The sequence below is a fragment of the Ascaphus truei genome, chromosome 2, assembly GCF_040206685.1.
Source record: "Ascaphus truei isolate aAscTru1 chromosome 2, aAscTru1.hap1, whole genome shotgun sequence".
In the NCBI taxonomy this organism is placed as follows: domain Eukaryota; kingdom Metazoa; phylum Chordata; class Amphibia; order Anura; family Ascaphidae; genus Ascaphus; species Ascaphus truei.
Window position 1 is genome coordinate 450,933,904 of NC_134484.1, and position 27,922 is coordinate 450,961,825.

Consider the following 27,922-nt stretch of genomic DNA (forward strand, 5'->3'; position numbering starts at 1 on the left):
TTAACGAATTAACCCTACATTATTGGAGCACCATATCTGCTCATAAGGTGCAATCTATTACAAAGAGACAAAAACAAACATCTTATCCCACCAATCAGGGAAGAGAAGAGATCACCTTAAAAAATAGAATCAAAGGAGTCCAGATTCGTCTGTGGGGCCTATTAAGTGATATATTATTGCTTTTTAGGCATATAACCTGCTGTATCATTGTGGTATTTTTGAATGTTTTTAATTATGTTATCCCAATAAGTATAGCGATTCTCAAGCAATCAAGTTTACGCTGGGAAAATATATATATTCCTTTTTTGCAGGACCAGCAGCAACGTGGCTGAGAATTGAGATATTGCTTAGGCTATCTTTTATTGGTATTATTGTTTCTTATGTAGCAGGGTTCCCCCTGGGCCCCCTTACTTCCGCTGAGTAGCGGGGACCTCCGCGGCATGTTGGGAGACTGCGGGGGAGATCGCGTCGCCGGGGGCTCCCGGCGGCATCCACTACAGGGCGCTCACCATGTTCAAAGTGCTCGCCTGCGCGCATGCGCAGAACCGTCGCGGCGGCCATTTTGGTAAGCGCAGATAGGCAGAGGTGGCGCTCCGTAGTGCAGAGCTTTCCCAAAGTTGCGCAGATGCGTCAGCGGCGGCCATTACACATAGAGCCTGAGACATTGAGGGCCAGGAGAGCAACGGCGGCCATTATAGAGTTGTGCATGCACAGTTGCGATCGCGCATGCGGCCCCAATACTAAAGAGGTCCGCAAGGGACTACAAGCCCCAGGATGCCTAGGGGCATGCACACACCTGACCCAAGGCAGCCAATAGGGCTTGCAGATTCCCCTGCAGAGAGATACATTTTGGCGCGCTGGGGAAGGACAAGTGAGTAGGAGCTGGGACACGGACAGGGGAGGGTGTATATATGCAGGGAGCAAGTGGCCCCTGCACTAGGCCAGAGACCCCAGCTAGGCCCCTACTCATATTAGATTGTGGCTGCTGTAGGGAAGGCCCTTTCAGTTAGGGACCTTGTCCCTTTAGTAGTGTGTTAAGTTCAGGGACACATCTGCAGTGCTGCGAGACCCTGACAAGTGTGGTCTGGGACCAGACCTACCTCACAAAAGATAAGAGACAATCTGTATGGTGAGATCACTCGGAGGGAGACCACCCTATTTGGGGGAGGACACCATTGCTGAGACTTCGGTATTGCACCACACCTGGTAATGCATGTAGATTTCCCCACATGGTCCCTACCTGGGATTGATGGGGGGAGGGGGAGGGGGCGGAAGTGTGTTACACTTATATTGTGCTCAAGCTTGAACAAGGTTTAGGTACACCACATTACTGTATATATTTGGTGATTGTTTTAAATGTAGGAATATTTTTAGTTAATACATTTTTATATTATATATGAAACTTTGCTGTGTTCTTGGGAATCCTGTCACTATCTGCTTCTGAGAAATTGAGATTATTATTTCTCACGCTAGGGTGGATATTATTATCTTCTCCTTATTTGCATTTAAGGAACTGCGAATCCCCCTATTATTCATCTAAGAAGCAGAAATTAAAGTTACATCATTGTATTTGGGTCCCACCCTTATCATTATAGATTATTTTCATTAGCGCCCTCGTCTTCTTCTCTATTTGACATGACATATGGCATTCGGATGGTGTCTCATGATGTGATGGGACTCCCCTTTTGACAGCTACCAAGGAAGGACAAACAGGTAGATACAACCCACTGAGCAGCACAAACAGTGCCACTTAAAGTAGTGCCACGTGGAACCCTGTGCCCTATTCAGGAGTCCAGTACTGAGTCAGAATGTCCTGTATTTGGAGACACTGTCCAGTAAAAAATTAAAGGTAATACTGGACATGTATGTGTGCCGTATTGCCTCTCTGGACATAGTGACGTGACCTGACCTGCTTGGGGGGCCGCGGGATTTCCCCGAGCAGGGAGAGAACAGGGCTGTTGCTAGGGGGCTGTGTGGCTTCCTCCATCTTGATTGGCTGCTGCTGGGTAATGTAGCCAATCAGGAGTAGGTGGTATGGGAACAAGGAGGGGAGGAAACAGCTTTGAGTGGAGAGAGGTGAGTGTGTGTGTGTGTGTTTGTCTCAAGCATGTCCCACCTTTCACTATAGTTGGGGTGACCAGATGTCCCGGTTTAGCAGGGACAATCCCGGTTTTTAGGGCTGTGTCCTGACACTTTGTTGGGGTGTTGTCCCGGTTTTTAAATCCCGTGGGCCGCGTATTCACGATCGGCACTTGCCGTGTGCATGTGCGATCGGCACTTGCGTTTGCCCGTCACTCATGCACGTGCACGACTAGCAAGCGCCAATCGCACATGCAATTGGAGCTACCGACACACGCCGATCGCGCATGCACTGTCGATGAGCGCCAAGTGTGTGTGCGTGACATTAAACATGATCACCCTAATTATTGTGTCCAGCATTTCTGTAGAAGCCGAAAAAAGTGCACACAATGCGCACCAGGGATTAGGAATATGTCATTTATTAGTAAAAATAATAATAATAATACTGAGGGGATCCAACCCCACCTCAGTAACAGAAGTTACACAGCTAGGTTCAGTGACAATACACATGAGCCCTGAGATACATATAATGTTGCTACATCCCTAAACAGTATAACACATAAAATACAATTAAAAGCAAAAGTAATCAGTTGGTACAAAACAATAATCCAAAGTAGTTTGAAGTGAAACCACCATAGAGGACTATCTAAAGCTGACAGGGGGGAGACGGATACTCACACTGAAGCAGAAATGCGGGTCCACGGTGACCGTATGAAGATCCGGATCACGGCACCGCAGAGCTGGAAACACCGCATGTGCTTCTTGCAGGCGCCGTCTCAGCCCGTCAGCAAACACGCGCAGGATGACCTGTCGTGACCTCTGCGCGTTTCACACTACGTGCTACGTCAGGAGGTGTTTAGGGAGACGCTCCACACACGTGCAGCAAGGGGATTTTCTTTTATCAAATCATCTGCAGCACGAGCGCTGAATATCCTGTACTACTTGCTTTCTGTAGAAGCCGCCTGGCGACCCTATAATGGGGAGTATGGCCTTGGAACACTTTGCAGGCCCATTTTTGAAGTGTAGGAGTTGCAGAAAGATGTCATCATGTTATTGCAAAAGAAACAAGGAGTATTAGAGTAACAATCACCTGTGTGACATCTCTGCTGTTCCTGGATTTGTAATTTTTTTTACCAAGGTAACAAATACCACTGTATTTTCAAACTGTATACAGTAGCTACATTATCATCAGAGAGAGACTGTAAGGCTGCGGCCCCGCTGGCGCTGAGCGCGCTCATGCTTGGACAGCGCCGGGTGTCCTGGCATTTATGCAAGCGCTCGCGGGGGGGGGGGGGGTCATTGAGCACGCTAGAAAGTTAGATTTTTTTGTTTACATAAGCGCACCGGGTGAGCGGGGACTTACATATATCGATATATGTAAGTAAACGCGGCCTGCTCAGCACGCTCAGCGCTAGCGGGGACGCAGCCTGATGGTGGAAAGACTGCTGCACAGATGCCTCCGATGCAGTGATGAATGGGGGTCTCTTACAAGGCAGAAACGGAGGGCTTTGCAGCGAACCCCCTCTGTAATGAGTTATGCAAAGGGATTGAGGTGTGATGTCTCTGGGAGGGCAGGGCACCACTATTTGTTTTATTTACAAACCAAGTGTAGCACTAATTTTTATTTTTATAATCTACAGTTCCACTTAATTTTTGGAGAAAAAAAAACAGATTCCTTTTAACAATTCTCTGTAACTTTCTTTTTTTTCTAGAATAAATGTTGTGTAAACTTTTCTAAAATGTAGCCCCCCCCCCAAAAAAAAAAAGCTTTTCCACAATGTTTAATAGATGTAATCTTCTTGTACGTTAGACACGGTGTCACTACATTTCTAAGCCATTTTCTATCAGCACAGAATGTGTGTAGCCGTCACATTCTTTCTCTTGTTCCCATTGGCTGAAGCTCAAAACCTTCATCTTCTTTGAGGAGCTGGGCATTGCTGTCATACGTGCTGCTCCGATTGCAGTGTATATACACATTTTGATAACATACTGGAATTGTAAATCTTATATATAAATGAATAGACGATACCATTTTGTGGCTAACGAAATGCTTTTATTTGTGCGAGCTTTTGAGATACACTGATCTCTTCTTCACTGATCTCTTTATATATATATATATAGAAAGCATGTATGTATATATATATCTTCTTCACTGATCTCTTTATATATATATACATACATGTATATATATATATATATATATATATATATATATATAAAGAGATCAGTGAAGAAGATATATATATATACATACATGCTTTCTGATACTGTGGTTTTAGTTAGCAGCTCTTTAAAGAAATATGATGTTGTAACTACAGTGGTGTAGATCAGCGGTGCGCAAACTGGGGGGCGCGGTGTGGATGGTTGCAGATATCCCGCGAGAGGCCCCTGCAACCTCTACTTGCCGAGGTTCAACCGGCTCCAGAACGCGTTACCATGGCAGCCGCGGATCATGTGATGTCACGGTTGCCACAGTAATGTGATGTCACATGAATGATGCCGCGCGTGGTAAGGAGGGGGGGGTGGGCGCACCAAGGAGGAGAGCGGACACGGGGAGCGCAGCAAAAAAGTTTGCGCAACCCTGGTCTAGATGCAGCTGCTCATATCAAACACACATCACAGATTTTGTGTTTAATTGTTTGCATGTGTTTTCTCTCTGACAGATTCACCCTGCGCTGCCACACAAGTCATTTGGGATGCAGAATTGATGACATCTTTTTAACATGGGTAAGTCCTGAAATGTAAATTATTTATGTAATATCATTACTTTTGTAAACAGTTTTATATATATATATATATATATATATATATATATATATATATATATATATTAAATGTCAATTATACAGGATTCTTTAATTATTTAGAAACATCCCAAGAAGGGAAATAGAACTTCTATTGGGGACTCAAGTTACGCCAGTAAAAGTTTGTAAAATATATTTAATTCGCATTAATTAATGACTGAATGAAAAAGAAAAAAAATCTAACCACCAACTAATTATATAAAGTAATGTAAAAAGTCTTCTGCAAATGGTAACATAAATATAGGCTATGTACAATATACTTTTTGTTGTTCAGTTGTAAATAGGAAAAATAGGGTTACCCGTTGTAGGTGATTAACCACTTACAGTGTTACAATCATACAATTTATAACACAGGAACTTGTTTATTATTATAATAATATATATATATATATATATATATATATATATATATATATATATATATATATATATACAGTGGTTGACAAATCACCAAAAAATCTACTCGCCACACAAAAAAATCTACTCGCCACATAGTACCAAACGTGTGCTGCTTGGGCCAATATTTACTCGCCCGGGGGTTAAATCCACTCGCCCGGGGCGAGCAAATGTATAGGTTTGTCGAACACTGTATATATATATACATATATACAGTACACACACACCACGGAAATAGCTGTGTTAGTCCGGTTGCGATAGTGCAGAATAAATGAGTTCTTCAGTATTATCTGATACCTTTTTTATTTGGACTAACAATTTATGTCATAGGACAAGCTTTCGAGAGTTCTCCTCTCTTCCTCAGGTCGGCAATACTCATTAACAAAGGAATATGGCTAAAACAGTGTAAGGGAGAGCAAAAAAAAACAAAACAAAAAACAGAGATGTACTGTAGATAAGGTAGGATGATAAAGTGATATTGAAACAAACAAAGTGAAAACCGGGCGCTTCTAAACTACAATATTAAAGTGAAATAGTATATGCAATATAAGTGAAAAAGATATATAGTGCAAATAATATCACAATGTGATAAGTCATCTTCACCAACAGAATGTGAAATATATAATATAATGTGAAATACACTTAAATAAAATAAAGCAGCTCTACACCATTTATGAGGACTGTCCAGGTCCAAATAGATCTTGCGTAGTTTTCCAATTGGGAGGAGCGCTGTGATACTCGTGAGAATATGAAAACAAGAAACAATATAATAGTGCAGATGGTAATAAAAAATATCTGATCAGAAAAACAGTCTCTGCAATGGTTGTACTCACAAATGGTAAGATAAGATAGACGTATCAGAGACCCATCTCTCTCTGAGAAGAGAGAGAAGAGAGAGAACGCACAATAGTATGGTACGATCTAAAATTGTATTGCACAACAATAATAGTATAGATATTGCACTCACATTTTACACAAAATATAAATTCGTTGGAGAGGACAGCTGAAGTTAGACGGATGGTGCTGTTGTATCCAGACAACAGAGAGCTTCCGCGTGCATCAGGAATGATTCCGATTCCTGAAGAAGCCACAGCGAAACGCGTTGAATCGAATTAGCTGTTGGAGGTGACAGAGCTGGGGAGAATACCGGAGGAAGGTGCTGGCAAACCACGGAGACTGACACGCAAGGCAGCCTCTTCCGCCCTTACGCGAGACGTCACAGGATGTGACGCGGGCACACGTGACTCACACGCAAAAGCTCTCCGTTGTCTGGATACACCAGCACCATCCGTCTAACTTCAGCTGTCCTCTCCAACGAATTTATATTTTGTGTAAAATGTGAGTGCAATATCTATACTGTTATTGTGTGCAATACAATTTTAGATCGTACCATACCATTGTGCGTTCTCTCTCTTCTCTCTCTTATCAGAGAGAGATGGGTCTCTGATACGTCTATCTTATCTTACCATTTGTGAGTACAACCATTGCAGAGACTGTTTTTTCTGATCACATATTTTTTATTACCATCTGCACTATTATATTGTTTCTTTTTTCATATTCTCACGAGTATCACAGCGCTCCTCCCAATTGGAAAACTAAGGATGATAAAGTGTTTGAAGCCATGGAAGGGTGACAAGGAACAGCATGGGTGGGGTGGGGGGGGGGTGAGGGGATGCTGTTGGGGGAGGGAGAAGGTGTGGATAAGAAGACAGACAAGCAGGATGATTACAAACAATTCTAATAGTGTGTGAGAAACCCCATATCCGCATTAAGTCCCTTTGGTGTCAAAGTGGCTTATCATTCTAATGTTTTCCATTCTTGGGTGCGTTGAGTGCGTAATCATCCTGTCTGTCTCTCTTCTTATTCACACATCTTCCCCCCCTTCCCCTCCAGCATCCCCTTCCCCAGGAGGAGTGGCCGGATACTTTGTTGAACCTGGGGACCATGAACAGTCTTTTGGAGTCAGATCTCAGATGATAAGTGCTGCGTGTGGTAGGGGTGAGGAGCTTGTTCAGATAGGCGGGTAACTTGCCCAGAAAGTATTTGAAGGCAAGACAGGAAAGGTGAACTTTGCACCTAGACTCAAGTGATGACCAATCTAGTTCTTTGAGCATTTCATAGTGATGTGTGTAGTAGTTGCATGGGAGAACAAAACTGCATATTGAATTGTAGAGAGTATCAAGTTTGCTAAGGTGGGGTGCAAAGCCATATACTATGTTCCCATAGTCGATAATTGGCATTAGCATCTGCTGTGTGATACGCTTTCTGACCAGCAAACTTAGGGAGGATTTGTTCCTGCAAAGTACACCTAGTTTGGCATAGGTTTTGGATGTCAGGGTATCAATGTGCATCCCAAATATTAAGTGGGAGTCAAACCATATGCCCAAGTATTTAAAACTAGTAACGGGAGTTAGGGTGGTATTAGCGTTGGTTCTGATTTGGAGCTCACTATTTGGAAGCTTTAAAATTTTTAGCCTTGGTCCCAAATACCATTGTTACAGTCTTGTCAGTGTTTAAAAACAGTTTGTTTTGGGAAATCCAATTTTCAAGTCTCAAAAAGTCAGATTGAAGTATGTGTTCAAGGTCGGAGAGACTAGGGCTGTGTGCATATAAGATTGTGTCATCTGCATACATGTGTATTGAAGCTCCCTTACAAGCTGTAGGAAGATCATTGATGAACACAGAGAAGAGTAGGGGCCCCAGAACAGAGCCTTGCAGGACTCCACAGGTGATATCCAAGGGGTTGGAGTTGGAGCCCGAGATAGACACATGCTGAGATCTACCTGATAGATAGGAATGAAACCAGTTTAAAGCATGCTTCCCTATTCCAGAGCTCTGGAGTTTGGTTAGCAAGATAACAGGATCAACAGAAGCAAAAGCCTTTGCAGAATCTAGGAATATTGCAACCGTGAGTTGTCCCAGTTCCATTCCACGCTGGATTTCATTGCAAACTTTTAGCAGGGTAGTTACGGTGGAGTGTTTGGGGCAAAAAGCCAGACTGGAATTGGCTAGGGAAAATGTTCTTGTTTAGTATGTGATTCATTTTAGTTCTGTACCCAAACACGTTATGCGCGGTTTTAGGATGCTTCCTGGGTATTATTTCAGCACGGGAGCACAAGCCCCGATTTACTAGGTACAGCGGGTTTATCTCTCCGTTTTGCAGCTGCAGACATTTGTAAGTAACCCTTATACGAAACACGAGTTGGGCAAGACATTGACACATTTCCAGGTAGGGTACACTGAACCATGCATACGTTCCTGCAGAACTATATCACGATGGAGAAATCAACCACTTTCTAATGTTTCTTATAAATAAAAACAAGGCAGCAGTCACCAAGATTTAACCCAACTGTTACATTCAGTGAAATTGGTAACCAATTATCAAGCCAAAAATAGTGATATTTTAATTCACTGTAACAAAGTTGTGACAATCCACTTTTCTCCCCCTAAGGCAAGTGTGGGCAACTCCAGTCCTCAAGACCCCCCAACAGGTCAGGTTTTAATTATATCCCAGCTTCAGCATAGCCCAGCTTCAGCCTAGGTGGCTCAATCAGTGGCAGGGATATCCTTAAAACCTGAACCTTGGTTGGGGTCTTGAGGACTGGAGTGGAGAACCATGGCCATAAGGCATTTTTGATGGCAGCAGCTGGATGAAATTGCTGTGTAAATTGCCATAAATAGCATACAATGTATCCAGTTTGCTTCACCTCTGTTCTGAGTATCCCTTGAGAAGTTTCACATTTGATTACAAATCTTAGTGCATTTTTTAGGCATATTATAAGTGCCGAGATCCCCAGGAAGACATCTGAGAGTCTGTGTTTGTTGTGTTGCGCTTTGTTTTTCTTTTTTTTGTTGTTGATTAAAGCTGTAAATTTTCAAATACAGTAGTGCGAGTCCCGAACGCGACGACGTCACACTCCACACACGCGGTACATGATTACATGGTACGACGGTGATTGCGTGCGTAGTAATACCGGAGACTTTAACTAGACTCAACTTTCTAACTGTTGTACACCTTGATAAAGCACTAAGCGTGAAACGCGTAGGTGTACTGTAACCTCCGCTTTTAATAATGGTCCATTAAAATAACGCTCTTTTTTTATTTATTTTTATTGGAGTGCACTTTTCTTTATTCATTTTTTTGGGATTTCTGCACTGGTACTGGTAGTGCACCGCACTTTCACCGCCATTTCCTGTTCTAATTCTGTCCCTCGTTTGCTTTACTGTATTGTTAGACATCAGTTTACTTATTATTTCCTCTGAGGGATTGTGTTGGTATTCGGAGCCCTGCATTGTTTACATGGACAGCGCATTTCCGAGGCACGCAGAAGCTGGCCGGGTTTTCCTTAGACAGTTATGTAGTGTGCAGGACATCTGCCGTGTTCCTCTACATCAGGGGGTAGCCAACTCCAGTCCCCGAGGGCCACCAACAGGTTAGGTTTTTAGACTATCCCTGCTTCAGCACAGATGGCTCAGTCACCTGTGCTGAAGCAGGGATATACTTAAAACCTGACCTGCTGGTGGCCCTTGAGGACTGAAGTTGCCCACCCCTGCTCCACATGTATATTATTGGGTCTCAACACCTTTTTCTTCCCCCCTCAATGTTTGTTTGGTAACCTTGGCGGCACTGTGCAAACATGTTAATAGTTAACCAGCTCATTGCAAATCTTTGGCTTTCATTCCAAGACATCTGTGTGGGAGGGGATTGCTGTGTATACACAGGGAGAGTGACAAATGCCCGGGCAGGCCAAGGCACAGCTATGCTGAATACTATTACCTTTTTGGTAGGTGGCATTACCCAATGGAGGGCATTGGAAGGCGGTTCTACTTTAGATGAGGGCATATTCGCCCTGTATAAGGTCATTTGCCGCACTTACGCCCGGATCCACAAAGCTTCGTTATCGACTTAACGAGACATAAACCAAAGTTTAACAACGCCTCGTGAAATGTGAATGTGTAGCTTCAAATCGCAGTAACGCAATCTTAAGCGGCGATTTAAAGTAGGGGAGCGCATGGCGTCGCGCACGCCTGTCGCCTGAGAGATGGGTGCGCTGCGATGGGGCGATTGGGGAGGCGTCTCCAGGCTGGTTCGCCCTCATTGACAGACCATGTGACTGCGTAATGCTAAAGACCCCAACAGTAGGATAAATGAATGAATGAATAACCAGATACTTGTAGGGGATCCCCTAAACATAAACTTGATAGAAGGCAGGTACTGGGTTGCAGTCCCGGATGGTAAGCTCACTGATAAGTGACGCTGTTGTTAACAATAAGATCAGGAAGATTGAGCATAATAACACCCTATAACGTACCAATTGTCTAAATAAAGTCCTGAACAGGAAAACATGTAGCAAGCGATTGACTCACTCTGAGTGCTGCACAGTCCATGCGATCCAAAGGTGAGGGGTCTCCCAGGTGTGCTTCCGTCCAAGGGGTAGGCTAGTAGAGAAGGAGAAAAACTGGAAGAGCACTACTGTAGGTATCAAAAAAGTAGAAAGGAGGGTGCGTATCCCGTAAAAAGATTATTTATTGGTCATGGAAAAACAGGGCAATGGAGAGCCCTACCAACGTTTCACGCTTCACTGAGCGCTTTCTCAAGGTCCCTTAAATAATCTTTTTACTACAGTAGTGCTCTTCCAGTGGTTCGCCCTCATTGGCTGAACCACTCACATGACCCGGCCTCCGCGCGAAAAAACCCGACATCATTGGTAGTTTGAAAAATCTGACACGTGGTCACTCTGCATCGCAGCCGCGCGCGCTATGGCCGGCCCCATACGGCTGCTGAAGTTTGTTTGCGCCGTTGCGCCTACTATAATCGCGGCCTTATGTGTGGTTTTTGGACAGAAATGACTTTGCGTGAACTATACCGGACGTTGGTGCAAATGATATGAAAGCGATGGTCCTCTAGCAACACATATCCATGTTACGTAAAGCAAATGCAAGGCAGTGCTAATGTAACATGGCGCTACGCCTACACTAATGAGATAAACAGCCATTGTTTTTGCATATAATTAGCGTTGTGGATATGCGTTAACCTCAGGGAAAATAGCGTTCGTTAATGATTTTGATAATATCTCGTTAACCGCGCAGAGTTAACGCACTATTGTAGACCTGGCATTAGTGCACACTTAGAGTTACAATCACTGAATGGGGAAGTGTTTGTCAATCAAGTGTATTTTTTTTTATATACTTATCCCAGCCTGTTCTTATCAGAGAGCCAATGAAGATAAGGGGAGCTGGGTGGAGGGACTCAGGCTGTACAAGCACATGCTGATCCCACAGAAGGGAGCAGCTGATCCCACAGAAGGGAGCAGCTGATCCCACAGAAGGGAGCAGCTGATCCCACAGAAGGGAGCAGCCAGAGGAAAGGAAACCCTCCCAAGTCCTAATTAAAAAAAAAAAAAAAAATGTTAAATATCTGTAGCCCCGGTTTTATTTTGTCCTCCTTGACCCCCCTATGCGGGTGCCGCCGGAGGCAGCGACGGATCCGCCGGCACTTCGCGAGGGTGGGGGCCAGTGCAGGGAGCGCTCGGCGTCCCTGGAGCTCCGGCAGCGCACCCGGCTAGCGGGGGCCGCCATGGCAGGTTGCGCGAGCGTGCGCGGGATCGCGCATGTGCAGATAGAGACAGAAAGTTAAGGCGGCCATTGGAGACTCGCGCATGCGCAGGGCAAGTGCGCACGCGGCCCCAATGCAGAGACAGCCTCCTCGGGACTACAACTCCCAGGGGGCATAGCGAGGCAGGCACCAGGTGCCTCATAGTGGCCAATGAGGGCCCAGGATTCCCTGGAGGAGCATATAGATAGTTTTCGCGGGCTTTGGAGCAGGCAGTTGAAGCTGGGAGCAGGAAGGGGGAGGAAGGGTGTAGGGAGCAAGTGGCTCCTACACCAGGTAAGGTAGTACCCCAGATCCCAGGCAGGCCACAATCCCCACCAGGGTAGTGGGTAGGTACTGAGGGACAGCCCCTAGGTTAGGGACCCTGCCCTTAGGTGTGTGAGTGTGCAGTCTTGTCAGTGTCACGGCTGGTAGTGCTGTGAGCGCTGACAAGTAGGCACAGAGTGTGCAGTGCAGTGTAGCTGCAGGTACGGTGTGTGTGCAGTGCGGTTGCTGCAGTTACCGGTTGAGTGCAGTGCGGTTGCTGCAGGTACTGTGTGAGTGCAGTGTGTTTGCTGCAGGTTTAGGTTGAGTAGTCAGAGGGGATCCGGGAGGTGCAGAGAGAGGTAGTGTGGGTGCAGGGGGTCAGTGACCCACCTGCATAGGACAGGCTACCCCATAGGCCCCTAGGAGTGTTCCCTGAAGTCACCAAAGGTTGCTGTGCTGCAGGGACGGCCTATAGTATTAGCGAGCATCACCCTTACTGAGTGCCAGCTAGGGACAAAGGGACAAGCGTGCGGAGCTGCTGCTGGCGAGTCGACGGGGACAAGACGGCTGGACATTGACACCCAGGGGGCAGACCGCTGATTCATCTGACCCTTTGCGAAGAGGTAGGTACTATATCATCAAGTGCACCAACACCGGTCATCAGGCGCTGATCCCGCCTTAGGCTAAACTCTTTAGGAACACTGAGCGAGTGGTTACAAGACTGAGCCTATACCATATAGTATCATACATGGACACGGTGTGTGGGGCACGAGGTGAGGGGACGGAGACGTTATTCTTGATGAGAGTGGCTGGGCCACTAAGGTTACCTGTTGCATTATAGAGTGATAAGGTTACTCTGCATTATCGTTAATACAGTAAAGTTGGTTGCATCACATGTGTGTGTGTATGTATTTCTTGCCCAGGGGAATCTCACATCACGGGGATCCTGGGTAAGTGGAGGCGCTGCGCTAGAATAGTTACCCCAGGCTCCCAGCTAGCGGAGGCTCAGATCTCCTGGAGCCGCAGGTGTTGTACAGCGACCAGTAGTTCCTTTGGGAGGGTTCAGAAAAAGGGCTACATATCTATAGGTGTCATGTTTGGGTAACAAAGATGTCAATTACGGTCACGAACTGCACACCTGTGGGCATGAATATTTTAATGGTATTATCATGACAATTACCCAGGTGAGACCCCTTAATAATACAATATGCTGGGTCCCCCTTGATATAGCCCATCTAATTGCATTCAAAATTGTCAACAGCCGTGGCTCACGAAACCGGATATGGAAAACCGGAAGTGACGTAACGGACTCCATGTAGTGTGCGATTGTTTACAAGCACATCTAGTTGTCATGGATACAACTTTCCCCATTAGCCTAGATTCATGACACAGCTGTATCCATGACAACTATATGTGCTTGTAAACAATCGCACACTACATGGAGTCCGTTACGTCACTTCCGGTTTTCCATATCCGGTTTCGTCACTTCCGGTTTCGGGAGCCACGGCTGTTGACAATTTTGAATGCAATTAGATGGGCTATATCAAGGGGGACCCAGCATATTGTTTCTACTCTCTGACGAAGCGCCACACAGGCGTGAAACGCGTAAGAGCTACCCTCCATTCCTGTCTGCACCATGGTGTCTAAATAAAGAAGTTTTTTACTCTACTGCTGAGATCCTGATCATTGCATGGCTGTGCTCTGCTACTCTGCATCGTGCGGAATCTCTACTGACATATTAAAGGAGGGCCGGGGTGGGAAACGGCAGCTTGGACTCCTGCTTCATACCCAACTTTATTGATGTACCTATCCACTAACGCCATATCGCCAGTGCATAAAGCAGTGATGAGGGACTTCTTACTGTAGCGATTTGTCAGCGATCTGTTAAACGTGTGCATGCAAATGAGTCAGTATTGGCAAATGATTTATTCACTTGCTATTCTCTGAACTCTGATACCTGGTCATATTAGGTTACAAAATATTCATCTCCCCCAGGCTGGCGTTACGCCTATCTATCTATGTAAGGGCCACTATATACATAGGAAAGATAAGACTGGCCAACCTGGAATGGATGATAAAAAATATATAATATTAACATTGTAGAATTTCTCAATATATTAACTCATTAGTAGCCAAAGTGGCTCGCTAATCATGATCAACCCAAGGACCGCTAAAGGCTTAGGGGTTTATTCTGTAAACTGCGATTAATAATGCCGATCCTGTGGTATCACATGGAAACCCCCATTGACCAGAGCTGTAGCACAGTACACAATAAGCCCCTTGATATTTGAACATATGGATGTTATGCGTTTTGTATTTTATTTGTAGGGTATTTATTGCCGAAATGTATTCCTTGGCAATGCATTGGTAGCTTCAGGCATTATAAGGGTAAATCATTTTTACTGCCATAAGGTTTTTTAAAGAAATCCTATTACATAACTCTATAGTAGAAAAGCATGATCTCTCCTAGCCCTCCATAACTGCATCACCACCGCTGATTTCTAGGAGCTAACGCTTATTTGTATCGCTCGCACTATTTGCCATTGCGCTACTGATTTCTCAAGAAATACTTTGTGTGCATATGGATGGTGCATAACGAGAAATTAGGGATGAGATGTAAGGAGGGGCAGAAGAATGTAAAGCTTTAAAAGTGAGGAGAAGAATGGAGTGTGAGATGCGGGATTTGATCGGAAGCCAGGAGAGGGATTTCATGAGGGGAGATGCTGAGACAGATCTAGGAAAGAGTAGAGTGATTCTGGCAGCAGCATTTAGGATAGATTGTAGGGGAGACAGGTGAGAGGCAGGAAGGCCGGACAGCAGGAAGTTACAGTAATCAAGACGGGAGAGAATGAGGGCCTGAGTCAGAGTTTTAGCAGTCGAGCAACAGAGGAAAGGGCGTATCTTTGTTATATTGCGGAGGAAAAAGCGACAAGTTTTAGAAATGTTTTGAATGTGAGGGGCGAATGTGAGAGAGGAGTCGAGTGTGACCCCTAGGCAGCGTGCTTGGGCTACTGGGTGAATGATTGTAGTTCCAACAGTAATGTGGAAGGAGGTAGTAGGGCCAGGTTTGGGAGGAAGTATGAGGAGCTCTGTTTTAGCTATGTTGAGTTTAAAGCGTCGGAGGGCCATCCAGGATGATATAGCAGAGAGACATTCAGAAACTTTGGTTTGTACAGCAGGTGTAAGGTCAGGTGTTGAAAAGTATATTTGTGTGTCGTCGGCATAGAGGTGATAATTAAACCGAAAAGATGTTATTAGGTCACCTAGAGAGAGTGTGTACAGAGAAAAGAGAAGAGGTCCCAGGACAGAGCCCTGGGGTACCCCCACAGAGAGATCAATAGAGGAGGAGGAGGTGTTAGCAGAAGAGACACTAAAAGTACGATGGGAGAGGTAGGATGAGATCCAGGATAGAGCTTTGTTCCGAATACCTAGAGTATGGAGAATGTGGAGGAGAAGAGGGTGGTCCACTGTGTCAAATGCTGCAGAGAGGTCGAGTAATATGAGCAGAGTGTAATGACCTCTGTCTTTGGCAGCATGGAGGTCGTCAGTTATTTTAGTGAGGGCTGTTTCGGTGGAGTGAGCAGTGCGGAAGCCAGATTGTAGAGGGTCTAGGAGAGAATAGGTGTTGAGAAAATGGAGCAAGCGAGAGAATACAAGACATTCCAGGAGTTTAGAGGCAAAAGGCAGGAGGGAGACAGGTCGATAGTTAGAAAGACAGGTAGGGTCAAGCTTGCTGTTTTTGAGTAATGGTATGACTGTTGCATGTTTGAAGGAGGATGGAAAGGTTCCAGAGCAGAGGGAGGAGTTAAAAATGTGTGTGAGCGTAGGGATTATAGTAGGAGCTAGAGGTTTTAGGAGATGGGAAGGAATGGGGACAAGAGGGCAAGTGGTAGAGGGAGAAGAGGCGATCAACAGCGACACACCCTCCTCTGAGACAGTGGAAAAAGAGTCAAGGAAGGCAGGAGGAGAGTTAGGAAGAGGTGTAGGATGGGAGGAAGAAACAGAGGGGGTGTTCTGGTGTATGGATTCCACCTTTTCCTTAAAATAGTCAGAAGGCGCCCCACCTGTGCTGTGGCCCTGGAGGGCCCCATGACGTAGTTACCCTGACTTGAGGTCTGGCACGCCAGGAACCCCATGAATCAGTATTTACGTCATTGGCTTTTTGCTCATACTGAACACCACGGAAGTGGAAGGGAGGAGGACTCTCCTTCCGTTCCCCTCACCTGTGACATCACAGTCATGTGATTTGCTCCTGAGGATCACATGATCCCAACATGTCGGAGAGGTGGTAGCCCTCCAGTGCTGCGGCCAAGCCAGCACTCAAGGGAGGAAAGCTTCATCTAATGCTGTGCAACCCAGACGCACTATGATTGTCTTCAAAGTTCATAATCAGAAACGGGTACCTGTTCAGGTCTGCAAACTACAGGTCATTTGTCCCAAACTGATTTCACTCGCTTCACTTGCATTATATGAGTAAATAGCTGGTTTATATACAATACTCTGCTACATGTGGGATGAGATTATTGTAACCTTCCAATTAGTGTAGAACGATACCCACTTTCGCTGATCCAAGTCATTGGCACTGTTATGTGTGGTCACAATACAGTACTTCCTCAAACAAATCTATATTATAGTAAGTGTTATAATGTGTACAGGCTCGGTCCCCCACTGGTGTCATTTGTAAAAGACTTCATCTTTCCGGCCATGATCACACGGCCGCGACAAAGCTCCGTATGGTGGAAACGGAAGTGGTCAGCCCAATTACCCCCTAGATGGTGTGTCACAAGGGCCTCTGGTGTGCCGACTATGTCGCAGGACCACTGAAAAGGTGCATTACACTTTAATGCTTTCAATATCCACAACTGGTTATTCATTGAAAACCCCAGCAAAAAATATTTTCGCTTTCAGAACTATCCTGTTCGTAACCCTCCCTGCCCGGCTCTTATGGAGTTTCCATCACATTTACCTGCCTGTGCTCAGTGCCTCGTACATTTGCAGTGTGCTGGACCCGTGCAGGCTATGTGTAGACAGGCCGATCTTAGAATGAAGTACGCCAAGAACTTTTATAGCACAAACAAAGAGCTTTAGTCACATCCATTAATGATCCACATGCGTAGGACATAGTTCTCATAGACATTAACTGGAGTCACACAATATAGTTACAAAGTGCTTCTTCCCTTGGTGGCTCCCACGCCTACCCTAGGGACGTACTTAGGCTTCTTTGTATTGTATTGTATGTCTTTATTTATATAGCGCCATTAATGTACATAGAGCTTCACAGTAGTAATACATGTGGTAATCAAATAAATAACAGATAATATAAATAACAGATCATGGGAATAAGTGCTTTAGACATAAACATAACATTAAGGAAGAGGAGTCCCTGCCCCGAGGAGCTTACAGTCTAATTGGTAGGTAGGGAGAACGTACAGAGACAGTAGGAGGGAGTTCAGGGGGCCAAGCTTTATGTATCATGTGTTCAGAATATCCACAGTGCTATTCATATGCTTCTTTAAGCAAGTGTGTCTTAAGGTGGGTCTTAAAGGTGGATAGAGAGGGTGCTAGTCGGGTACTGAGGGGAAGGGCATTCCAGAGGTGAGGGGCAGTCAGTGAAAAAGGTTTAAGGCGGGAGAGGGCTTTAGATGCAAAGGGGGTAGAAAGAAGACATCCTTGAGCAGAACGCAAGAGTCGGGATGGTGCATAGCGAGAAATTAGGGCTGAGATGTAAGGAGGGGCAGAAGAATGTAAAGCTTTAAAAGTGAGGAGAAGAATGGAGTGTGAGATGCAGGATTTGATCGGAAGCCAGGAGAGGGATTTCATGAGGGGAGATGCTGAGACAGATCTAGGAAAGAGTATAGTTTACGATTTATCCCCGTGGTAGCTCTCACTCATGCGTAGGGCAGGTACTTATATTTGTTAAATTTGTAAACTCTTGTATAGCTTCCTCAATGCCCATGTACTGTATCTGGGACACACACTCTATTCTCGAGGTTCAGTATCCCTTTACTGTGGATGGCATTCTTCCCCTATTTCTAACAGATCGGGAGTTTACTGAGGACCTGTCAGTGGCAGTACACAGTATCTTCAGGCATTAGTATCCCGTCACTCTGTGCACCGTCTACCTCATCCATACTTTATTGAATTGGGGCTGCACTAGGGACCCTCCGGTGGACCTGATCCAACTATGCTCTGCAACTTCTACTCTGAGAACTCCCTGCTGAGCACTCACCTGCTCCTCTTCTTGTCAGAGAACTATCTCTGTTCATTACTACAGGATCTATCTATAAATAGGGTGACCAGATGTCCTGGTTTAGCCGGGCCAGTACCGGATTTACTGGGCATGTCCTGGTGTCCCGACAATTATTTGAAAATGTTTAAAATGTCCTGGGTTTTGGCTGCAGAGAAAAAGGGGGCAGGTCAGGATTGTGAGGGGCAAGGCCAGGATCGGCTGGAACAGAGCTAGAAATATGAAGAGAGAAACATGCAGTTACAGACACAGGGGGCGCTGCATAGCTGCTCCTCAGAGCTGGTTCATGTGGGACAGTGTGTGTGTGTGTGTGTGTGTGTGTGTGTGTGTGTGTGTGTGTGTGTTGGTCAGTCTTTGTGTATGGTGTGTGTGTGTCTGTGCAGGCAGTGGCTGTGTGAGTGTCTGTGTATTTCTTTCTGTCCAGGTCAGTGTGTGCAGTTCAGTCGCTGTGTCTGTGTGTGCAGGTCAGTGGCTGTGTGTGTCTGTGCAGGTCAGTGGCTGTGTGTGTCTGTGCAGGTCAGTGGCTGTGTGTGTGTCTGTGCAGGTCAGTGGCTGTGTGTGTGTGTCTGTGCAGGTCAGTGGCTGTGTGTGTGTGTCTGTGCAGGTCAGTGGCTGTGTGTGTGTGTGTCTGTGCAGGTCAGTGGCTGTGTGTATGTCTGTGCAGGTCAGTGGCTGTGTGTGTGTGTCTGTGCAGGTCAGTGGCTGTGTGTGTCTGTGCAGGTCAGTGGCTGTGTGAGTGTTAGTGCAAGTTAGTGGCTGTGTGAGTCTCTGCACAGGTCAGTGACTGTGTCTGCACGTCAGTGTCTGTCTGTTCTGGTCTGTCTGTGCAGGTCAGTGGCTGTGTGTCTGTGCAGGTCTGTCTGTGTGGGTGTCTGTGCGTGTTCTGTGGCTGTGTGAGTGCCTGTGTAGGTCTGTCTGTGCAGGTCAGTGGCTGGTTGTCTGTGCAGGTCGAGAGAGAATGGGGGGGAGAGAATGGAGGAGGGGAGTGAGAGAGAATGAGAAGGAATGGGGGTGAGAGAGAATGGAGGAGGGGAGAGAGTGAGAGACAATGGAGGAGGGGAGAGAGTGAGAGACAATGGAGGAGCGGAGGAAGAGAGAGAGAGTGAGAGAATGGGGGAGGGGTGGGAAGGGAAAGAAAGGCGGGTGGGGAGAGAATGGGGGGAGGGAAGGTAGAGAATGGGTGGGAAGGGGGAGGAAAAGGACAGAATAGGGGGTGGGGAGGGAGAATGGGGGAGGGAAGGGAGAATGGGGGAGGGAAGGGAGAGAAAATGGGGGAAGGGAGTGAGAGACTAGGGAGGGATAGAGAGAATGGGGCAAAAGGTAGAGAGAGAATGGGGGCGAAGGTAGAGAGAGAATGGGAAGAGGTAGAATGAATAATACAGCATCAATGGTGACACTATTAGATAAATATCATTATAATATTCATTTTTTAGTAATTTGTTGTATTATTAATGTTTTAATGTGTCCTGGTTTTTCAATGTCAAAATCTGGTCACCCTATCTATAAAGGCCATGTTCCCTAACTGAAAACTACAAAGGTGACAGGACATCCTTACTACACATATACACCATACACTTATATTTACATAACTTACAGTGAGGCCCTCTCCACTGCTACTCCAGAGGAACCTGAACCTAGAACATTCTACATGGCTATATATACTCTAGTGGTTGACATCACTAGCACCAGACAAAGTGGGCGGGGCTTAGTTTCTGCCACGTCACCCTGTATCATGTGATGGGAAAGGGGAGTTACCCTGAGTGAGCTCACATAGTTAACTCTCTAGGGCCTTTAACCCTTATACTACCATAGTAGTCCCCACAGTGGAGGGGGAGGGGGGCGCTACATGTTCTTTATCTCTTTAACTGTAATCACAAACATCACTGTAGGTTCCCTCCAGCAGTTTTCAATTTCAGACATTGGGGATTGTCCAAGAAGTGCAGTATAACTCAATCAAGGCAAGATATGATTAACGGCAGGTCACACCCTTGACATCTCAAGTGCTCTTCTCTGGATTTTTTTGATAAAGCATATTGAAGTTATTTATGCAAACAACCCAAAAAGTACAACAGGGAGCCGCTATGGTGCCACTTGATGGTGATGTTGATATTCAGACCTTTCCTGGTATAATTCACACAAACGTTTTTCTTCATTGGGATGTAGGCTGTTTTTCACCGGTGTCACCAGACCCCCCCCGACACTTCCGCGTCATGTGATGGCTCCTGGAGCGATCGAATGACACAACTGGTGGCCGGACGTGAGAAAGGGAAGGGGAGGAGGTCCCGGTCGCATCGGTCTGCCTGATCTGCCCCTTAAAAACGGGCAAGTGTCCATGCACCAGGGCACAGGCACTCTGTATGGATATGTTCCCTTAACTAGCCCCTAGGGAATGAACGCGAGGTTATTCTATCTTTCATGGAATTTGTTGTGCTTTTGGGCTCATGAAAGACTATTAAACATACCCTCATTCTGAAACAAGTACACATTGTTAGAGGTGCCAGGAACGCAGTTCTGTGCAATGTGTGATATGCCTGAGTGCTTTCAATGTATTGCAAAGACACGACCTCCTGCTAAAAGATACTGGTGCTTCATCCGATTTTAGTGCAAGAGCCAAGTCATCAAAGCAGTGGAAACGGGTTTACAGAACCACACTATGCTACTGGAGCGGTTTACACTTCAAATCCCCCCGGACATTAATATTAAAACGGGAATAGGCATTATTTTCCCTGTATAATACTTTATTCTAGTGTTGTGCCGGGTAGTGAGTTTTGAAAAAAACGGGTAACGGGTACCCGGCCAAAATCAATAGTTCTACCAGGCCGGTTACACGGTTTTTCACTTACCTGCAGGGTGGCGGCGACATCTAGGAACAGCAGCAGCGGTCCTGTGGCGGTGGCAGCATCGGAAGTGTCTTCAGCCGGCTGGGGACACAGGAATCCATTCCACAGCACCGCAGCAGGTAAGCAGTGTGTGTGTGTGTGTGTGTGTGTAAGCCGCCAGGGAACCACGTGACCGGAGCAGGAGACGGAGCGTTCCTATTGGACAGTCGGCTGTCCAATAGGAACGCTCCGTCTTCTGCTCCAGTCACGTGGTTCCCCGGCAGCTCACACACACTGCTTACCTCCTGCGGTGCTGTGAAATGGATACCTGCTGTCCCACGCCAGCTGAAGACACACTTCTGAAGCTGCCACAGGTAAGTTATGCGATTTATTTTCAGCTACCCTAATATTACCCGGCACCGGGCCCACTTCTCAGTTGCCGGGTCCGGGTAGCTGGAAATGTGCCGGCTACCGGGTAATTCCGGGTATTCAGTACACCACTACTTTATTCACGAAGATAATCATATATAGCTAATCGTTTGCAAAAACAACTCCCGTTCGTCAATGCCTTACTACCGTAACCTCTTTGGTTACTATGGGGAGTAGTTAGGGTTGCCAGGTGGCTTCTCAAAAAATACTGAACAGAATGGTGAAAGATGTGACGTGCTCGAGACACACACACACCTCTCTCACCTCTCTCACCTCTCCCACCCCCAGGCTCCTGACACCGGTTCCTGATTGTCTGCTGCTGGATAATGCAGCCAATCAAGATGAAGGAAGCTGTCCAGCCCCCTAGCAGCAGCCCTGCTCACTCCCTTCTCAGGGAAATCCCATGCCCACCTCCCCCCCAAGCCAGTTAGGTCACTATGTCCAGAGAGGTAATACCGGGCACGTACATGTCCATTATTACCTCTAATTTTTTTTACTGGACCGAGTGTCCAAATACAGGATAGTCTAGTTCAATACTGGACACTTGCCAACCCTAGTAGATATAGTTTGATTGTGAAATGGTGCTCAAAAAGTGCTGGGACCGTATTAATGGAAGGGAGCATAAACTGGGTTTATATGAATAAAAAAGTAGCAGTACTAAGCCTTAAGAGGGCATAAGGTACCCTGAAGGTTGGGGTGGGTTGTCCAAAGACACCCCCCCCTTCCTCATTGGGTTAGCCCCAGGTAATGTACTCACAGTATTTTGCTTCCTCCCAGAGTCTCCCTTCCAGAGCGTGCAGCTGTAGTGGGATAAAGATTCCAAAGCCAGGGTGTGCAGCGCACAGCAATGATGAAAAGAGCAGGTCTTGCAAAAAACAGTCCTTTATTAGTGAGTCATATAGGTAGGGAGCAGCAGCAAACCTTCTACGCGTTTCGTTCAAAAGAACTTTATCAAGAAGTGCTGTACATCGTGAAAGCAACAATTTAAATACAGCTGACAGCCTTCATTTTCGCGCCAAATGGTGACGTCACTAAGCGTCACTAACCAATGAAAAATGTGATCTCCGCGCATGCGTCCCGCGCCAGAGTACTCAGGGACTCCCTGCTCATACCAGCCGTGCTCAATCATAAGAAGCACGCCCCTCGGGGCGGCTCCATCGATGAGGGCACGCCTCTGGCAATCGCAGGGGAACACCTCCTCCTCTCCGCTCGGCGCATGTGGTTCATACGAAACGCGTAGAAGGTTTTCTGCTGCTCCCTACCTATATGACTCACTAATAAAGGACTGTTTTTTGCAAGACCTGCTCTTTTCATCATTGCTGTGCGCTGCACACCCTGGCTTTGCAACCCTAGTAGATAGGCTAGTGTGAGGCATATTAACATCTTTGTGGCCCTTAGCCGTCATGGGCTTCCCAAGGCTAGCTAATACATATTCTATACCGAATATTATCATAACCATTTAAAAAAAGAGCAAACATTATTCAGTTGGCCCTGCTGCATGCTCAAAAACATCTGGAAGGCGCCAAACTGTTGGGACCTACTGGTTCGATCCTTATTCTTTCCAACGAATACAGATTTTCCTCTTTTGAGAGATGATTGTTTACGGCAACAGTCTATTTTAAGAGGCAGACATTCAAGTAAACGAAAACAATATTACTTAGTTCTTACGCACTTTAGAATTGTCCTGGGCAAGGGCCTGCATTGGCTACAAGTCCGAAGGCTGAATTTCATTCATTGGGATCTCTTACCCCTTGATGGCATCTTTTGCCATTAGCCTCAATTGTACAGCAAAAGTGTGACACAATATCACAATGCACCTCATGAATGATTTCCCATATGGTCCTGTCGTAATGCTAGTAAAGCATAATGTGCGTATGAATGCATGTCAAACATATTGCAATATAACAGGCAATAGCAATCTAGGCATGAAGCCACGTAAAAATCCCATAGATCTTTTTTTCCTGTTGCCACAATAGTGACTAGGGTTGCCAGGTGTCCAGTATTGAACCAGACAGTCCTGTATTTGGACACTCTGTCCAGTAAAATGTATAAGTAATACTTATATGTGTCCAGTATTACCTCTCTAGCCATAGTGACCTGACCAGCTTGGGGGGTCGTGGGATTTCCCCGAGCAAGGAGAGAGCAGGGCTGTTTGCAGCTGGGCAGGTTCCTCCTTCCTGATTGGCTGCATTACCCAGCAGCAGCCAATCAGGAGGAGGTTTCAGGAGGCTGGGGGTGGGGCCAAGGAGAGGAGGAAACAGCATGGAGCGGTGTGTTTGTGTCCCGAGCGTGTCGCAACCTTTCACCATTGTGTTCAGTATGTAACTCTTCTTTACTTTACCTCAGACTATAGAGCCTGTCACTTAGGTGGGGGCCTGAGTCCTGTAACTTGGAGTTTAATTAACTCTTAGGCCTCGGGCATGGTCAGCGCTTATGCGCTGACCCGTGCTGAGGCGCGCTCACGCTTACCAGTGAGCCCCTGCAGCCACAATGAGAGCGGCTTTAGCAGGGGCTCGCGCACGCTTCCGCAAGCGTGCGGAAGCGTGGGTCTTAAGAAATTTTTAGATTCAAGAGCTCACGGGAGCACAGGGCCGGTCACGTGAGCGGTTCGCCCAATGAGGGCGAACCAGCTCCGTGACGTCACTGGCCCGCCCCCAGCCCGCTCCATGACGGAATTAACAAACTTTATAATTCCTTTATCTCTCATTTTGAAAAGGGATACATACAGTACACAGGGCTACCACATAACCACACAGTATTTCTGCAATCCTACTCAACCAAATCACTAACACTGCGCCTCTGTCTATATATTTTACAGTCACTGTATATTAGTTCACATGCCCTGTTGATCAGACAGGGTATTTGTACAATAACCTTTCGTTGGAGCTCTGGATTCAAACAGATGCAGGCTGCTGCTTCTTACAGTTAATCTGAAAACATAACCCGTGTTCCAATGCAGAGGGATCTCCTTCTTTCCTCTGGCTCTTAAATCCTGATATTTCTCCTCCCAGCTGTTGCAGTGCTCCCTGAGGTGTCACTGTACTTTGTACTGGCCTACAAAATCCACCAATCTCCTCAGTCCATGGATCTGTCAGGCCCTTACAGAGTGTCCTGCAGCAGCCTCATCATATCAAAACAAAACTGCCACACCAGACCCCTCAGCAATCCCTTTTCAACTGTCACCAACTGTCACATGGTCCAGTGGAATGTAATTCTTAAAAGGGGCCATGTGCTGTGCTGATGGCAGACACAGAGGGTTACAAGTATTTTTGGAGAATCTGCCTGGCAACCCTAATAGGGACCCCATTTAGAAGGCTAACACTCCTCGTACCACCCTCCCAGGTCTCAAGCTCAGTGTTAAGTGGAATAAAGTCCTGCCCAAAAAAAGTGAGAATGTTTGTCGTCCAATAATAAAAAATAAGGAATGCTGCGCATTACACCGAAGCAACATCTACTGCACTCATTAACGGATGACACCCATAGTTATCCCTGAGTGTTCAAGGACATTTGAGGGAAATGTTCCGTGGCCGGAAGCTTCCGTTAGTGAGATCCAGCTTCAAGAGGTTCGTTGCAGTTCTACTAATGACTATTAATGAATATGAATAATGAACCTCCAGGCCCGATCACTGTACATTTATAAACAGTGCCGCATTCCTACCTCATTTGTATATTTGAAACTGCGTGGTATGTATTGTTGAGCTTTCTGATGTTAGGCTTTGCGTTAACATTTCTAAAGATACTACAGTACATACTGTACATTTAATTGTGAAAAAGTCTGTAACAATGGACAGAGGAAGGAGATACAAAAACATGGCGGAGTGCTCTTATTTCTTGCACCTCCCAGGCTCACCATTTGGTTGCCACTCTGGTTTGAAGTTGCTGTGCATTACAAAGAGACTCGGTGTAAGCCGCTAGGACAGCAGAGGAATTCGCCTTCTCAGTTCCATAACTCTTTGGGAATGGAATTTACCTCCATTATCCTTGGGGGGAGTTCAACCTCCTTTTTCATTGAAACACATACGTTTTGCCTTTTAGCTTATTTTTTTCCACGTTAAAGTGAGACTGTGATTTTGAACAGATTAATATGGATATAAAGTGAATACGTCATTCCTAGAAGACAGGAGTGCTCGGCTTTGTTTTGCCTTCCTGGTGCCAGAAATTCAGCAAGCAAATCACCCCCTTATGACACTAACATGAACCTGTATGGTTTGTGTGATACATGACATGAATTCTCAAAGTGGCCTGATCACGGTCCATGTTTTTTTCCCCACATTGAGGAAAAGCATACTTATTTCTACTAATATAAGAAATAAGCCGGTTGCTTGCTCAAGGAGCCGCGCTGTATAGATAACAGTCAGCAAAGAATGCATTTGTCAATTTGCTCCAGTGACAGAAATGGACACTATATGAGGGATACTAGGGAAGCCTCCAAGGGAAAGTGCATCAGCAGCATCACAAATAAAGTACAGCTCAAGTATAAGCACAAAAATCCAAAGAGACGCTTATATATGGCGTGGAGTGTGCAATGTACTCACGATCAGTCGCCATGTCCCTTATCCTCGTGGCCACATATCAGCAGTGAAGCTCTGTGTTTCCGTCGGGGTCTTGTCCAATCCTGGGATAGCAGTAGAGTGAAGGAGGATCGGTATGACGTACAAACGTGAACAAACGTTGGAACTCACCAGCAAAAAATTGAATAAAAAAAACTTTATTAGGCTACATAAAAAATGTGAACATCCACATGGAGAACCTAGCTCCTTCTGCCACGCGTTTCACGCCGTCAGTGGCTAGGTTCTCCATGTGGATGTTCACATTTTTTATGTAGCCTAATAAAGTTTTTTTATTCCATTTTTTGCTGGTGAGTTCCAACGTTTGTTCAGGTTTGGACGTCATACCGATCCTCCTTCACTCTACTTATTTCTACTAATCAGCATTATTTCATGAGATACAGAGCGAGACACACACACACAGACAGAGAGAACCAACTCCAAGGCATGAATTTATTTTCCTATTTTATGTTTGTTGCACTCATTGTATTGTAAGTCCCTATATTATGTATTTTAGCAAATGCTTTGTCCACTGTAAAAATACATTTTTTTTAAAGATGTATTTTGTTGCACATTTACCTTGAGATCCATGGTATGTTTTGCTGAGATTATGGTTGTTTTCTTCAGAATGGGGACCCTGATGCTGTGGAGAATTCCTGGACTGAGACTACAGTATATTCACTTTGACCTCTGCACTGTTGTAGTCCATTGTCCATATGGACAGTTCTGATCTGTACTTTTACCATTTCAAGCAGCAGTCCCCCGTGTACCACCTTTTTTTTGGGGGGGGGGGTTTATGATTCGAGAGGGCTTCTGATGTAGGACCATGCCAAAACTATGCCTGGAGACGCCTTGTTTTTTCAGGATGGTTGCTGGACATGTTTCTGCCTGTGAGCCAGTTGCAAAAAATGACCTCATAGGACAGTTAAACCATTAGTCTTGCTGGCATCTTATTTTTGGCAGCCATTTCAAATTCCCAGATACGCTGTTGCCTCAGAGGGCAATATTTCCGGAGAGATGTGGTTAGCATCTGGTGCTTAGACAGCAGTGATTTCTGAATCCAACAGCTTCAGATGTTAAAAAAACAAATGTACAAATGACTGTTTTAAAGCTTCAATTGCCCCACGTCAGGTATATGGTATGTATGTTTTTAATCACTTGAACTAGAGCATACCTGCTGATTTCCTTTAACCAGGAGCCTCCTGGCTTAAGAGTAATTCACTAATGTCTCAATCGGCGTCGCATCATGTCAAAGAACAATAGAGTTCCTGAAAAAAACTTGCATTGTATTCAGCAGAAATCAGGACAAATAGCATACCGTTATCCTGACGCGTTTCACACCCTCGTGGGTGTTTCCTCAGAGGCTCCTCCCCAAGACTCAGTCACACCCGAAGTCTTGTTGAAAGCGTACTTGTACAGTCATGGTTGGAGGCATATGCTGAATGTCTAATTTAAATATTTACATTTTGTAGGTCACTATTTGTAGCGCAATTTCCTTGTCCATAATTATTTAATAGGTATGTTTGAAGCAAATGAATGGTTTACCAATATGTTTAGGCCGCTGAATTGAGACACATGCATTTAATAGGGACTAATAGTGGTAAACCGATCATATTAAAGGACCTTTTAATAAATCAGAAATATTAAACCAGTGTGCACACAAGTTTAATACTAAATAGTAATGCCTGAAAGCGAATAGACCAGCAAAGCCTTGTGTAATCTCCTAAACAGAAGGCTTGGTA

The 27,922-nt window shown here is 45.6% G+C and overlaps 1 protein-coding gene across 4 annotated transcripts in view; it reads left to right on the forward strand.

Moving 5' to 3' along the window:
• LOC142487890 (mitogen-activated protein kinase kinase kinase 2-like) overlaps positions 1 to 27,922 on the forward strand; it is a 155,084-nt gene that overhangs the window by 63,403 nt on the left and 63,759 nt on the right. For 3 of the 4 annotated variants that reach the window (XM_075587932.1, XM_075587935.1, XM_075587933.1), the window contains exon 2: positions 4,743 to 4,806. In XM_075587932.1, the coding sequence (XP_075444047.1) occupies positions 4,803 to 4,806 (4 nt within the window). In that variant the 5' untranslated portion in view covers positions 4,743 to 4,802. Of the gene's footprint in view, positions 1 to 4,742; positions 4,807 to 24,926; positions 25,197 to 27,922 lie in introns of those variants that run through there. The other variant, XM_075587934.1, reaches the window with a different exon arrangement.